The sequence below is a fragment of the Scardinius erythrophthalmus genome (genome assembly GCF_964197995.2).
Source record: "Scardinius erythrophthalmus genome assembly, chromosome: 23".
Lineage (NCBI taxonomy): Eukaryota > Metazoa > Chordata > Actinopteri > Cypriniformes > Leuciscidae > Scardinius > Scardinius erythrophthalmus.
In genome coordinates, this window is record NC_138243.1 from 13,953,546 (window position 1) to 13,968,243 (window position 14,698).

Genomic DNA, 14,698 nt, shown 5'->3' on the forward strand with positions numbered 1-14,698 from the left:
TCAGGATGGATGTGAAACAATTACTTTCTCGTAAAGCTCGGATAGACACGGAGGACAGCAGCAAACGGTATTGTGATATTAATTTGAATACTGGTGATTTAATCGTGGCAGAGACAATAGACCGAGAAGAGCTTTGTGGTTCTCGAATGTCCTGCATTCTCAGTTATGAGCTCGTCCTGGAAAACCCTCTTGAAGTGCACCGGATAATTCTGCACATTCAGGATATAAATGATAATGCGCCACAATTTCCAAATGACCGTTTTAATTTTGAAATTAGAGAATCGGCAGACAAAGGCCAGCGATTCCGTTTGCATGAGGCTCATGACTCAGATATTGGACATAACGCGGTCAATAGATATTCACTGGAGAGAAACAAACATTTTGTTTTGAATGTTCATGATAGTGCAGATGGAGGGAAATACGCAGAACTCGTGTTGGAAAAGGAGCTGGATCGTGAACAGCAGAAGGAGATAGATATGATCCTCACAGCCACTGATGGTGGTTCACCGCAGAGATCTGGCACTGCTGTCATACACATCACTGTTCTAGATGCCAATGATAATGTCCCAGTATTTAGTCAGCCTGTTTATAAGGTCACTCTGGCTGAAAATACTCCTTCAGGAACAGAAATAATCAGAGTGAGCGCCACTGATGCTGATGAAGGTCCAAACGGGGAAGTGACATATGAATTCAGCAGATTGTCTGATAAGAATGCAAAATTATTTTCTATTGATAAGACAACTGGACAAATTGTAGTTACTGGAGAGATTGATTATGAAAGTGAAAGAAACTATGAAATGGGAATTCATGCTCAAGATGCATCTGGATTGGCATCAACTGCTAAAGTTATCATAGATATAACTGATGTTAATGATAATCCACCTAGAATCATCCTTAAATCTTTGAATAACCCGATACCTGAAAACTCTGATCCAGGTACTGAAGTGGGAATCATTAATGTTCAAGACAAAGACTCAGGAGAAAACCGGCAGATTCGTTGCTCTGTTCAGCAAAATGTTCCTTTCAAACTCAACCCATCTGTTAAAAACTATTTCTCTCTAGTAACTACAAAAGCTCTAGACCGAGAGAAAGAATCTGATTACAACATTACCATCACAGCCACAGATGGAGGATCTCCACCATTATCCACATCCATGACAATTCATTTATTTGTCTCAGATGTGAATGACAATCCTCCTGTATTTGAGCAGCAGACATACAGTGCTTATATAAGTGAAAATAACAAACCAGGCACTTCTGTTTGTTCTGTCAGTGCAAATGACCCAGACTGGAGACAGAACGGGACTGTACTGTACTCTCTGGTTCCCAGTGAAGTCAATGGGGTCCCAGTGTCCTCATTTCTGTCTGTTAATGGAGATACAGGGGTGATTCATGCTGTAAGATCATTTGACTATGAGCAGTTCAGAAACTTCAGTGTCAAAGTTGTTGCCAGAGACAATGGTTCTCCTCCACTCAGCAGTAACGTGACTGTGAAAGTCTTCATAACAGATGAGAATGATAACTCTCCACAGATATTATACCCTGTTCCAGATGGAAAGTCTTTAATGACTGAAATGGTCCCTAAAGCGACTCTCTCAGGCTCTCTGGTCTCCAAGGTGATCGCTGTAGATGCTGACTCTGGACAGAACGCATGGCTGTCCTATCAGATCTTGAAATCCACTGATCCGGGACTTTTCTCCATTGGTCTCCATAGTGGAGAGATCAAAACACAACGTGACATTTCTGAATCTGACAATATGAAGCAGAACCTTGTTATTTCAGTGAAGGATAACGGTCAGCCGTCTCTATCTACAACCTGTGCTGTGAATTTACTGATTTCTGACAACCTTTCCGAAGTTCCTGAACTTAAAGATATGACTTATGAGGACAGTAACTCTAAAGTAACGTCATATTTGATCATTGCATTAGTTTCCGTGTGCACCTTCTTCCTGACGTTCATCATACTGATCTTGGCAGTGAAGTTTTGTCACAGGAGAAAGCCCAGACTGTTGTTTGATGGAGCAGTTGCTGTTCCCAGCGCCTATCTGCCTCCCAACTATGCAGAGGTGGATGGAGCAGGAACTCTCCGCAGCTCTTACAATTATGACGCGTATCTAACCACAGGCTCGCGCACAAGTGACTTCAAGTTTGTGAGATCATATAATGAAAACACACTTCCTGCTGGTGGAACTCTAAAAAAGGAACACAATATTGAGTTTGGCTCGAGCATGATTACACTAGATGTTACTGGAATTGAAGATGAGGTAAGAGCAGCTTCACTCTTTTCGACCCTTTTTTATTTTTGTATTTTATGTTGTCTCCGCTGAAATTTTTAATTGATATTTGCATTATTATCACATACTTTATTAGGGCGGTTCCTGTTTAAAAATGTAAAAGTATTTTGGGAAACATATTAGTCCTCACGCTGTATTACATATAAAACTCCTATCATCTCTAACTACTATCGTCTTTCTTCTTTTAATAACGAAGGCTATATTTAAATACTTTAAATCATGTTGGTCGCGAATTTCTGATCTCATACTTCCTGCACACCTTTACCAATATTTGAAGGCTGCATTCATCAGTTCCGAAAAAGGTCTGTTTTTGAAGAAAATGATCTGTACTATTTTTTTTTTCTATTATATTTTATTAATGTGAATTGCGGTCTGTTTTGATTAGAAAAAAATAACATGGCATTGGCTAGTAAACTTGTGTATTTGGTCTGTGCTAGATTTAAGTTTTGTTGCTTTGTTTTCTTTTTTGTTTTAGTTTAAAATCCAAGCTTAGTTCTTTGGTAAGTTTTAGCGTAGATGGTTTGAGTGTTTGAACATTTATCATTGTGAGGCCAATAGTACAGTGTATCATGTGCGTTTAAACCTACTACAGAAGTTTGGTTGAAGCTGTGAATAAAAAAATAATAATAAAAAAAACAGTTTCAGCACCTCGAGCATGGACAGCGACAACACTCTCTGTTTACTTTTTCCTCTGAATGCGAGACCTTTTTTTAGCTAATTTCCAATATATTGCCTATATATTTATGTAAATTATTATTTTACAAAATTACGCGATGAAAAACACTACGATTCCACTTGGTTGATCCCTGTTGTCATTTCATACATGAAAGATGCAATTAACAGAAAAATGCTCACAGTGTCGCTATTCACCAAGAGTGCAGACTGATGCGTCTCTCCTCCCACACTTAATGTATGCAGTATGAGCTCTGTCTGGTAGAATAAACGCCGCACACAATGGAGTGACCGTCCGTCGACGCCGAGAGAATTATTAGAATATCATCCGTCAAAGATTAATTACTTTTGGACAGGTGCAACATCAAACCTTCAAAAATGGAATACAGATTAGTTTTAGTTCCTTTCTTTGCGTTTTTCGTTGCTCTCCTTCTGTTTCCTCTGAAACTCGTCTGTGCAGATCTGAGCTACAATATTCCGGAAGAAACGAAGCGCCAGTATGTGATTGGAAATATAGCCAAGGATCTCAGGATGGATGTGAAACAATTACTTTCTCGTAAAGCTCGGATAGACACGGAGGACAGCAGCAAACGGTATTGTGATATTAATTTGAATACTGGTGATTTAATCGTGGCAGAGACAATAGATCGAGAGGGGATTTGTGGATCTCGAATGTCCTGCATTCTCACTTATGAGCTCGTCCTGGAAAACCCTCTTGAAGTGCACAGAATAATTTTGCAAATTCAGGATATAAATGACAACGTGCCACAATTTCCAAATGAGCGTATTAATTTTGAAATTAGCGAATCAGCAGACAAAGGCCAGCGATTCCGTTTGGATGAAGCGCATGACTCAGATATTGGACATAACGCGGTCAATGGATATTCACTGGAGAGAAACGCACATTTTGTTTTGAATGTTCATGATAGTGCAGATGGAGGGAAATACGCAGAACTCGTGTTGGAAAAGGAGCTGGATCGTGAACAGCAGAAGGAGATAGATATGATCCTCACAGCCACTGATGGTGGTTCACCGCAGAGATCTGGCACTGCTGTCATACACATCACTGTTCTAGATGCCAATGATAATGTCCCAGTATTTAGTCAGCCTGTTTATAAGGTCACTCTGGCTGAAAATACTCCTTCAGGAACAGAAATAATCAGAGTGAGCGCCACTGATGCTGATGAAGGTCCAAACGGGGAAGTGACATATGAATTCAGCAGAATTTCAGATAAAACTGCAAAATTGTTTTCTATTGATAAGATAACAGGACAAATTGTGGTGACTGGAGAAATTGATTATGAAAATGAAAGGAATTATGAAGTTGGAATTCAGGCCAAAGATGCCTCTGGATTGGCATCGACTGCTAAAGTTATCATAGATATAACTAATATTAATGATAATCCACCTAGAATCATCCTTAAATCTTTGAATAACCCGATACCTGAAAACTCTGATCCAGGTACTGAAGTGGGAATCATTAATGTTCAAGACAAAGACTCAGGAGAAAACCGACAGATTCGTTGCTCTGTTCAGCAAAATGTTCCTTTCAAACTGAACCCATCTGTTAAAAACTATTTCTCTCTAGTAACTACAAAAGCTCTAGACCGAGAGAAAGAATCTGATTACAACATTACCATCACAGCCACAGATGGAGGATCTCCACCATTATCCACTTCCATGACAATTCATTTATCTGTCTCAGATGTGAATGACAATCCTCCTGTATTTGAGCAGCAGACATACAGTGCTTATATAAGTGAAAATAACAAACCAGGCACTTCTGTTTGTTCTGTCAGTGCAAATGACCCAGACTGGAGACAGAACGGGACTGTACTGTACTCTCTGGTACCCAGTGAAGTCAATGGGGTCCCAGTGTCCTCATTTCTGTCTGTTAATGGAGATACAGGGGTGATTCATGCTGTAAGATCATTTGACTATGAGCAGTTCAGAAACTTCAGTGTCAAAGTTGTTGCCAGAGACAATGGTTCTCCTCCACTCAGCAGTAACGTGACTGTGAAAGTCTTCATAACAGATGAGAATGATAACTCTCCACAGATATTATACCCTGTTCCAGATGGAAAGTCTTTAATGACTGAAATGGTCCCTAAAGCGACTCTCTCAGGCTCTCTGGTCTCCAAGATGATCGCTGTAGATGCTGACTCTGGACAGAACGCATGGCTGTCCTATCAGATCTTGAAATCCACTGATCCGGGACTTTTCTCCATTGGTCTCCATAGTGGAGAGATCAAAACACAACGAGACATTTCTGAATCTGACAATATGAAGCAGAACCTTGTTATTTCAGTGAAGGATAACGGTCAGCCCGCTCTGTCTACAACCTGTGCTGTGAATTTACTGATTTCTGACAACCTTTCTGAAGTTCCTGAACTTAAAGATATGACTTATGAGGACAGTAACTCTAAAGTAACGTCATATTTGATCATTGCATTAGTTTCCGTGTGCACCTTCTTCCTGACGTTCATCATACTGATCTTGGCAGTGAAGTTTTGTCACAGGAGAAAGCCCAGACTGTTGTTTGATGGAGCAGTTGCTGTTCCCAGCGCCTATCTGCCTCCCAACTATGCAGAGGTGGATGGAGCAGGAACTCTCCGCAGCTCTTACAATTATGACGCGTATCTAACCACAGGCTCGCGCACAAGTGACTTCAAGTTTGTGACATCGTATAATGAAAACACACTTCCTTTTGGTGGGACTCTAAAAAATGAAGACAATATTGAGTTTGGCTCGAGCATGATTACACTAGATGTTACAGGAATTGATGATGAGGTAAGAGAGACTTAATTCCTCTGGACTCCTTTTATTTTTGCATTTTGTGGTGTCTCCGCTGATTATACATTTTAAAATGTTATTATCATTAATAATATCACTTACTTCATTAAAGAGGCTCCAATTTAAAGAAAGAACTAGGGTGCTAATATATTAAAAGCTCACGCTGTATTACACAAGTATGAAAGTACTACCATCTTTATTCTTTTACAGCATTTCATATCTCATCTAGCAAATGCTTTTGCCACTGCTATAATGAAAACAATTGAAATGGTCAAGATTATTTGGCTCGCAAATTTTTTTATCTCATAAATGTATTTACTTCCTACACACCTTTTACAGTACTTGAACGCTGCATTCATCAATTTTTGAACCCAAAAACAAAAGTCTAGGCATTGGCTAGTAAAGTTGTGTATTTTAAGAGTTCAGATGCAAAAGCCTCTAAGTGCCATCTGAAATTTTCTTCTAGAATAATAATTTTGATCAAGCTCATTTAAGTTCAGCTATTTCACTTAAATGGCAATGAAAATAACCTATTAATTGTCATTTAAGTGAAATTACTGAACTTAAATATACGAGCTTGATAAAAATGATCATTCTAGAAGAAAATTTCAGATGGCACTTAAGAGGCTTTTGCATCTGAACTCTTCATTTGATCTCTGCCAGATTAAATTTTATTTTTATTTTTTTATTTTTTTAACGATATTGTGTTATTGTTCTACTCTAAAAACGTTCCTTTACTCTAAAAACGTAGATGGTCTAAATGTGTTTCAACATTTCACTATGAGTCTCATAGTACAGTACTTCTGAGTTTGTTTGAAGCGGCTAGCAAAATGATAAGCCCTTTTCTTTTAAAAAGAATTTACGCGTTTTTTAAATATGATTTCAAAGTTACGTAAGTAATTTATTGTCCATTTTCTTTAAGGTCATCAGGTTTCAGCACCACAAACATGGACAGCGTCAGCATTGTCTGTTGTTTATCTCCGAATGCGTGACGTTTTTAGTTCCTTTCCAAAATATATAGATGCATGTAAATTATTATTTTACAAATATCCCCGTTGCCAAAGATCAGTCTTCACTTGGTTATTCACTGTTGTCTTTTTAATAAATAGATGAAAGATGCAATTAACAGAAAAATACTCACAGTGTCGCTATTCACCAAGAGTGCAGACTGATGCGTCTCTCCTCCCACACTTAATGTATGCAGTATGAGCTCTGTCTGGTAGAATAAACGCCTCACAAAATGGAGTAACAGTCCGTCGACGCCGATTTAATTATTACAATATCATCCTTCAAAGATTATTTACTGTTGGACAGGTGCAACATCAAATCTTCAAAAATGGGATACATACTTTCTTCAGGTCCTTTGTTTAAGTGTTTCGTGGCTCTCCTTCTGTTTCCCCTGAAAACCGTCTGTGCAGATCTGAGCTATAATATTCCAGAAGGAACGAAGCGCCAGTTTGTGATTGGAAATATAGCCAAGGATCTCAGGATGGATGTAAAACAATTATCTGCTCGTAAAGCTCGGATAGACACGGAGGACAGCAGCAAACGGTATTGTGATATTAATTTGAATACTGGTGATTTAATCGTGGCAGAGACAATAGACCGAGAAGAGCTTTGTGGTTCTCGAATGTCCTGCATTCTCAGTTATGAGCTCGTCCTGGAAAACCCTCTTGAAGTGCACAGAATAATTTTGCAAATTCAGGATATAAATGATAACGAGCCACGATTTCCAAATGACCGTTTTAACTTTGAAATCACTGAATCAGCAGTTAAAGGCCAGCGATTTCGTTTGCATGAGGCTCATGACTCAGATATTGGACATAACGCGGTTAATGGATATTCACTGGAGAGAAACACACATTTTGTTTTGAATGTTCATGATAGTGCAGATGGAGGGAAATACGCAGAACTCGTGTTGGAAAAGGAGCTGGATCGTGAACAGCAGAAGGAGATAGATATGATCCTCACAGCCACTGATGGTGGTTCACCTCAGAGATCTGGCACTGCTGTCATACACATCACTGTTCTAGATGCCAATGATAATGTCCCAGTATTTAGTCAGCCTGTTTATAAGGTCACTCTGGCTGAAAATACTCCTTCAGGAACAGAAATAATCAGAGTGAGCGCCACTGATGCTGATGAAGGTCCAAACGGGGAAGTGACATATGAATTCAGCAGATTGTCTGATAAGAATGCAAAATTATTTTCTATTGATAAGACAACTGGACAAATTGTAGTTACTGGAGAGATTGATTATGAAAGTGAAAGAAACTATGAAATGGGAATTCACGCTCAAGATGCCTCTGGACTGGCATCAACTGCTAAAGTTATCATAGATATAACTGATGTTAATGATAATCCACCTAGAATCATCCTTAAATCTTTGAATAACCCGATACCTGAAAACTCTGATCCAGGTACTGAAGTGGGAATCATTAATGTTCAAGACAAAGACTCAGGAGAAAACCGACAGATTCGTTGCTCTGTTCAGCAAAATGTTCCTTTTAAACTGAACCCATCTGTTAAAAACTATTTCTCTCTAGTAACTACAAAAGCTCTAGACCGAGAGAAAGAATCTGAATACAACATTACCATCACAGCCACAGATGGAGGATCTCCACCATTATCCACATCCATGACAATTCATTTATTTGTCTCAGATGTGAATGACAATCCTCCTGTATTTGAGCAGCAGACATACAGTGCTTATATAAGTGAAAATAACAAACCAGACACTTCTGTTTGTTCTGTCAGTGCAAATGACCCAGACTGGAGACAGAACGGGACTGTACTGTACTCTCTGGTACCCAGTGAAGTCAATGGGGTCCCAGTGTCCTCATTTCTATCTGTTAATGGAGATACAGGGGTGATTCATGCTGTAAGATCATTTGACTATGAGCAGTTCAGAAACTTCAGTGTCAAAGTTGTTGCCAGAGACAATGGTTCTCCTCCACTCAGCAGTAACGTGACTGTGAAAGTCTTCATAACAGATGAGAATGATAACTCTCCACAGATATTATACCCTGTTCCAGATGGAAAGTCTTTAATGACTGAAATGGTCCCTAAAGCGACTCTCTTAGGCTCTCTGGTCTCCAAGGTGATCGCTGTAGATGCTGACTCTGGACAGAACGCATGGCTGTCCTATCAGATCTTGAAATCCACTGATCCGGGACTTTTCTCCATTGGTCTCCATAGTGGAGAGATCAAAACACAACGAGACATTTCTGAATCTGACAATATGAAGCAGAACCTTGTTATTTCAGTGAAGGATAACGGTCAGCCCTCTCTGTCTACAACCTGTGCTGTGAATTTACTGATTTCTGACAACCTTTCTGAAGTTCCTGAACTTAAAGATATGACTTATGAGGACAGTAACTCTAAAGTAACGTCATACTTGATCATTGCATTAGTTTCCGTGTGCACCTTCTTCCTGACGTTCATCATACTGATCTTGGCAGTGAAGTTTTGTCACAGGAGAAAGCCCAGACTGTTGTTTGATGGAGCAGTTGCTGTTCCCAGCGCCTATCTGCCTCCCAACTATGCAGAGGTGGATGGAGCAGGAACTCTCCGCAGCTCTTACAATTATGACGCATATCTAACCACAGGCTCGCGCACAAGTGACTTCAAGTTTGTGACATCGTATAATGAAAATACACTTCCTGCTGGTGGCACTCTGGAACACAATACCCAGTTTGGCTCGAGCATGATTACACTTGATGTTACTGGAATTGAAGATGAGGTAAGAGAGGATTAACTCCTCTGGACTCATTTTCATAAGGTTTGCTGTTTATCCAGGTTTTTTTTTTTCTCTGTTTTGTTGATTCAGAGTTAGTTGGAGATATTTTTGGAGATCACAATGGGGTAGTGATATTTGGCTGTCTCATGGAACAGAACACTCAGCAGGGGTTTCTTGCCCGAAAAATAATGGTGGTGAGGTTTTGCATTTGGACTGTGATAAAAATGGCCACTTTATATGCTTAATTTTAAAATGTTTTAGTGTATTTTTATAGTAGTTAAAATTATGGATATAATTGTAAATCTGATAGTGACCAGTTATTATGTTTGTTGGAGGAAAGGCTTACACATTGGTTATCCAAATATCCTGATTCTTATTTAACAATAGGGAGTGATTTCAATGTTGTTTTAAATAAATAAATAGATAGGTGGTCATCAAGACGGCTTTCAAATTTAAATATTAAATATAAAAATATAAATTAATCTAAAATTGTTTATGGACAGATTTGATCTGATTGACATATGGAGAGAGAAACATTTAGATGATATTGTGTATACTTGGACTAACAAGGATGGCTCTAGATTGATTTTTGGCTTGTCTCTAACCATTTTGATTGGAACAATATTTTTTTAATGTTATGGCAACACCATTAACTGACCATAAGGCCATATTAATCAAAATTAATATTTCTCCAAACACAAATTGTATAATTCATACTGGAAAATGAATAGTTCTTTGCTTAAATTGAGTGTTGTTAAACATGGATTCAAGCCAAAAAGGAAGGTTTGTTTAGTCATAATTGGGAATTATTAAAATTTGAGAAAGTTTATAAGCACATTAGTTCAATCACAATGTCTTATGGAAGAGAAAAAAGTTAGTGAAAGCTTAGCCATTCCCACAGTGGACCTGTTAGAAGGACAGAGATTGCATCTAACAGAGCTGCAAAACGAGCTTGATAATATGTACAGAATGCGAGCACAAGGAGCCTTTATTCGATCAAGGCAAAAATGGTTAGAGCATGTGTCTGCTTATGTTTTTAAACTTGAAAAGTCAAGGGCTAAACTAAATTCTGTTTCTAAAATGAATATTAATGGATCTATTACAGAAAATGTTGACATAATTTCTAGCTTTTGCCATAATTATTACTTTAATTTATACACTTCTAAAATCAGTGAGCATAATATGACATCTTTTTGTAAACATTTTAAGAATGTCAAAACAATTACTGAAAAGGACCAAAAGTTATGTGATTTCCCAATAACTATTACGGAAATTAAGCAAGCTATTGAACGTTTAAAATTGACTAAATCACCTGGTAACGATGGAATTACTACGGAGTTATATAAGCAGTTTTCTGAGATTCTTACCCCATTTCTTTTTGAAGTATACTCTGAAAGCTTAAAGTGCTCACAACTTCCTACAACTATGACGCAAGGTATAATTTGTTTGATTCCTAAGTCCAAGAAAGATTTGTTGCTTATTGATAATTGGAGACCCATTAGTCTGTTGAATAATGACTATAAAATATTTGCTCATGTCTTTGCCCAAAGGTTCAAATTAGTATTAGATTCCATTATTGACGAAAATCAATCTGGGTTTGTGAGAAACAGACGTATATTTAATAATATCAGACTTATTTTTGATCTTATTGATTATTCTGACCTTATAAAAGATGATAGCTTTATAAATTTTTTAAAGATTTTTTTTCAAAGCCTTTGATTCTGTTGAGCATCCATTTATTTTTTTACTGTTTAGAACACTTTGGGTTTGGGGCCTATTTCTGTAATGCCATGAAAACTCTTTATGCAGGTGGAAATAGTTCTGTGAAATTAAATAATGCAGTGGCGATTTGTTTAAGACTGCAAGGGATGCTCGGCTTCCCCTATAATGTCAAAAAAATTAACGGTCAAATATGTACTATTGTATTAACATTTTATTGACTAAAATGCGTTAGAAAACGTTCGTCTCAAAGACGAGTTCGTTCAGAATCAGCTACATACAGCAGGTCTGCTGACTCGATTTCCTTCTCATACATTCCCGTAGCGTCACAGACAGCGCATTTCCCTGTTGAAGCCCAGCTTCCATTGACTTCTATGGGGCTGCTTCAAACAGTTTTTTTCTGCGCTTCGAAACTAGACGGTGATTGGATAAATGCTGCGATTATGTCCCGCCCATGGAAGCTCAGCTTCTCTGGGGGTGAACGGGGAGTGGGCTGGCCTGGACTCCGGGCTTCCGCGTGATGATTGGAGGGTCTGTCGAAAGGCTGTGTCTGCTTTTGATTGACAGCGATTTCATACAATAAAAAGTCGCTGATGTTGAAGCTGTTCGAGCTCAGTCCCATCGCGGATTTTTCAAAGACAAACTGCTGCAACCTATTTCTTGGTATTTGCTTGTCGAAATTGCTAGCCAATTTTCAATAATGGTGTGTTTAATGAGCTCCAGTATCCGCAGTGATGGGCAACGGCAAACTCAGTTTATTCATCAGATTGTGTAAGCATTGTGTAAGTAACTTTAACTTTAAGCTAACTATATTCTTCTCCCAGATCACCGGCCACTTACTTTCATGTATTTCGGGAGAAGTGGATGAATTCACGTGCTGTAAATCCAACAGATCCGATTCTCTGAACAGTGGCACAAACTAACGCGATCGTTTTAAATAATGGTGTGTTTAATGAGCTCCAGTATCCGCAGTGATGGGCAACGGCATCATTAAAAGGTGTTTAAACAACATAACACTTCCACTTGCATATATTTGACAATCGGAATATCAGATATTTCATGCCATAGCTAACTTTATTAATTAATTAATTTATAACTTTATAAATTTGTGAATATTTTGAATAAAAAAATGAAATAAAAGCAGATTTGTCACGTGACAAGCAATGACGCGTCACCATGGAAACTCACAGGGGTCAGCCAGGATATTTTAAATTTACGTTTAAAAGGGTTTAATATGAATACACATATTTTTTATAATACATTTCACACAATTATACATTTATACCTTTATTATATTATTACTTATTGTATTTTTTATATTATTATTATTAGTAATAATTCAAAAATCATTTTAAAAATATCTTATTATTACTAGGCTAGCATTATTATTATACTTTATTATATTATTATTATTTATACTTTTATTATATTATTACATTCATTTTTCACAGAGCATTTTCTTGAAAAGGAACGTAGAATTTACGTATAAATGAATAATTTTTATGATGTAGGCCGAAAATGAGCTTCCCCTCTTTGAAAGACCAGCAGCCGCCACTGAAATAATGGCACTACACAAAGGTTTTATCTGGAAAGAGGAGTTAGGCAAGGTTGCCCAGTTTCTGTTTACCTCTTTCTCATTGTTGCTCAGGCGTTTTGTCACTTCATTAAATCATGCAAGATAAAAGGAATTCAAGTTGAAGAGAGAAGTGTCCTGATAAGTCAGTTGGCTGATGACACAGCTCTTTTCTTGAAAAATGTTGATCAAATTCAGTCAGCTGTCAAGTTCATAGAATTTTTTTCCAGTGCCTTATAGGTCTATGCCTTAATTTACAAAAATGTGAAGTGTTTGCTTTAAAAAGTTGCCATGCCAGAACAATTTGTAATATTCCTGTAAAGGATGCTCCAACTTACTTGGGTAGGGTTATTACTAAAAATGTGCAGGAGAGAATCTCACAAAATTTTGACCCTGTGAATAAAAAAGTAAAGAACAGATTTAATATTTGGTTACAGAGGGACTTGTCTCTCAAACGTTCTGTTCTGCTGGCTAAGGCTGAAGGTATTTCTAGGCTTACTTATGTAGCTTGATACATACAGATATTAAAATAAATAAGAAAACTGATCAAAAAATGCTGAACTTTTTGTGGAAAACCCGTATACATTATATTAGAAAATCTGTAATTGTTCATTCATATAAAAATGGTGGGCTTAATTCTATTTTTTCTATGTTTTGAAATCTATTATAAATAACACTATTTTAAATTAACTGGTTGAAATATTTTCTAAAAAACACTAATTCTGTGTGGAATATGAATTCTTTTCATGCTTCAACTTCCCTGTTTCCCCTAAAGAATTTGCCTCTGTAACTGGTGCTATTTCTTCGGGTGTTGTCTCTTTATGTAGAGGTATTTCATACTCTAAACATGTGTCTTTATTTCATTTAGCTGATGCGTTCTGTGGTAAAGTTTGTTTTTCGACAAGCAAAAATAATAAGGCTATACATTCCCTTTTTCAAAAAGAAGTAGTGAGTAAACCACATGTCATTTCCTATTGGTCAAGGCTTATTGGAACTATTTATTGGAGTAAGGTCTGGCTGTTACCTAATAAATATATTACTACAAATTAGGTCAATGATTTAATTTAATTTAAGATATTGCAAAAATTTTACCCCGCTAAAAATTTTCTATCCAAGTTTAACAAAGACATTGAACAAAAAATTATTCATTTTGTTTTTTGCTAAAACTGTATGTCATTTATTTTGGCACTGTCAATACAAAGAGGTTATGGTAGGAAGTTTTATTTATTAATGACAAATTGGAATGCAACTTTCTTTTGTTATACCAACATGTTTTTTTTTTTTTTTTTTTTTCTTCAAATATGAAAAGAGTCTGTAAAATGAAACGTATATTGTTAAGTCTTGTAAATTTAGTAATCAGAAACCTTTTATTTATGTGGTATTGAAATAAATTATATGGTTTCCATTAATGACTGTACAAACTAAAAAAGCTGTTAAAACCATTCATTCATTGAATACATTTAAGATTTTGTGAAATAACAAAGACTTTTATTTTTTGTTTGGTCTATTATTCAGTTTTGTTTTTAATCACTTTCTTGTATTTTATATTTTTGTATCCTTAACCCTGGCATTTTTGTTTTTGTTTGTTTGTTTTATTTGCTCCTGTTCTGTAATTTTTGTTCAAGTAATAAAAAAATAAAATAAAAAACAACAACAACAACAATAATAATAATAATAATAATAAAAACAATGCACAACATTTACAATTTAATATAAAAAAATAAGATTGAACTGGTGAAAAAGACTTTCTTTGTACAACGAATTTACTCACTTAATATAAATGTAGGGTTTCGTCAAAATTTTCTCATCAAATCTGTCTGTGAGGTCATCCTGTTTCAGAACCACATGCCTGGACAGCGCCATCACTGACTGTAGTGCTATACCTCGAAAAGAGTCTCCGGTTTTCAG

General features: G+C 36.9%; 1 protein-coding gene across 5 annotated transcripts in view; it reads left to right on the forward strand.

Annotated features, from left to right (window-relative positions):
* LOC308684032 (protocadherin gamma-C5-like) overlaps nt 1-14,698 on the forward strand; it is a gene marked incomplete at its 5' end in the record, with an annotated part of 159,710 nt that overhangs the window by 8,048 nt on the left and 136,964 nt on the right. For 2 of the 5 annotated variants that reach the window (XM_081355044.1, XM_081355046.1), the window contains one exon: nt 7,026-9,501. The exons of 2 other annotated variants lie outside the window; for them this stretch is intronic. In XM_081355044.1, coding sequence (XP_081211170.1) covers nt 7,096-9,501 — 2,406 coding nt within the window. Of the gene's footprint in view, nt 1-7,009; nt 9,502-14,698 lie in introns of those variants that run through there. One more of the 5 variants, XM_081355038.1, reaches the window with a different exon arrangement.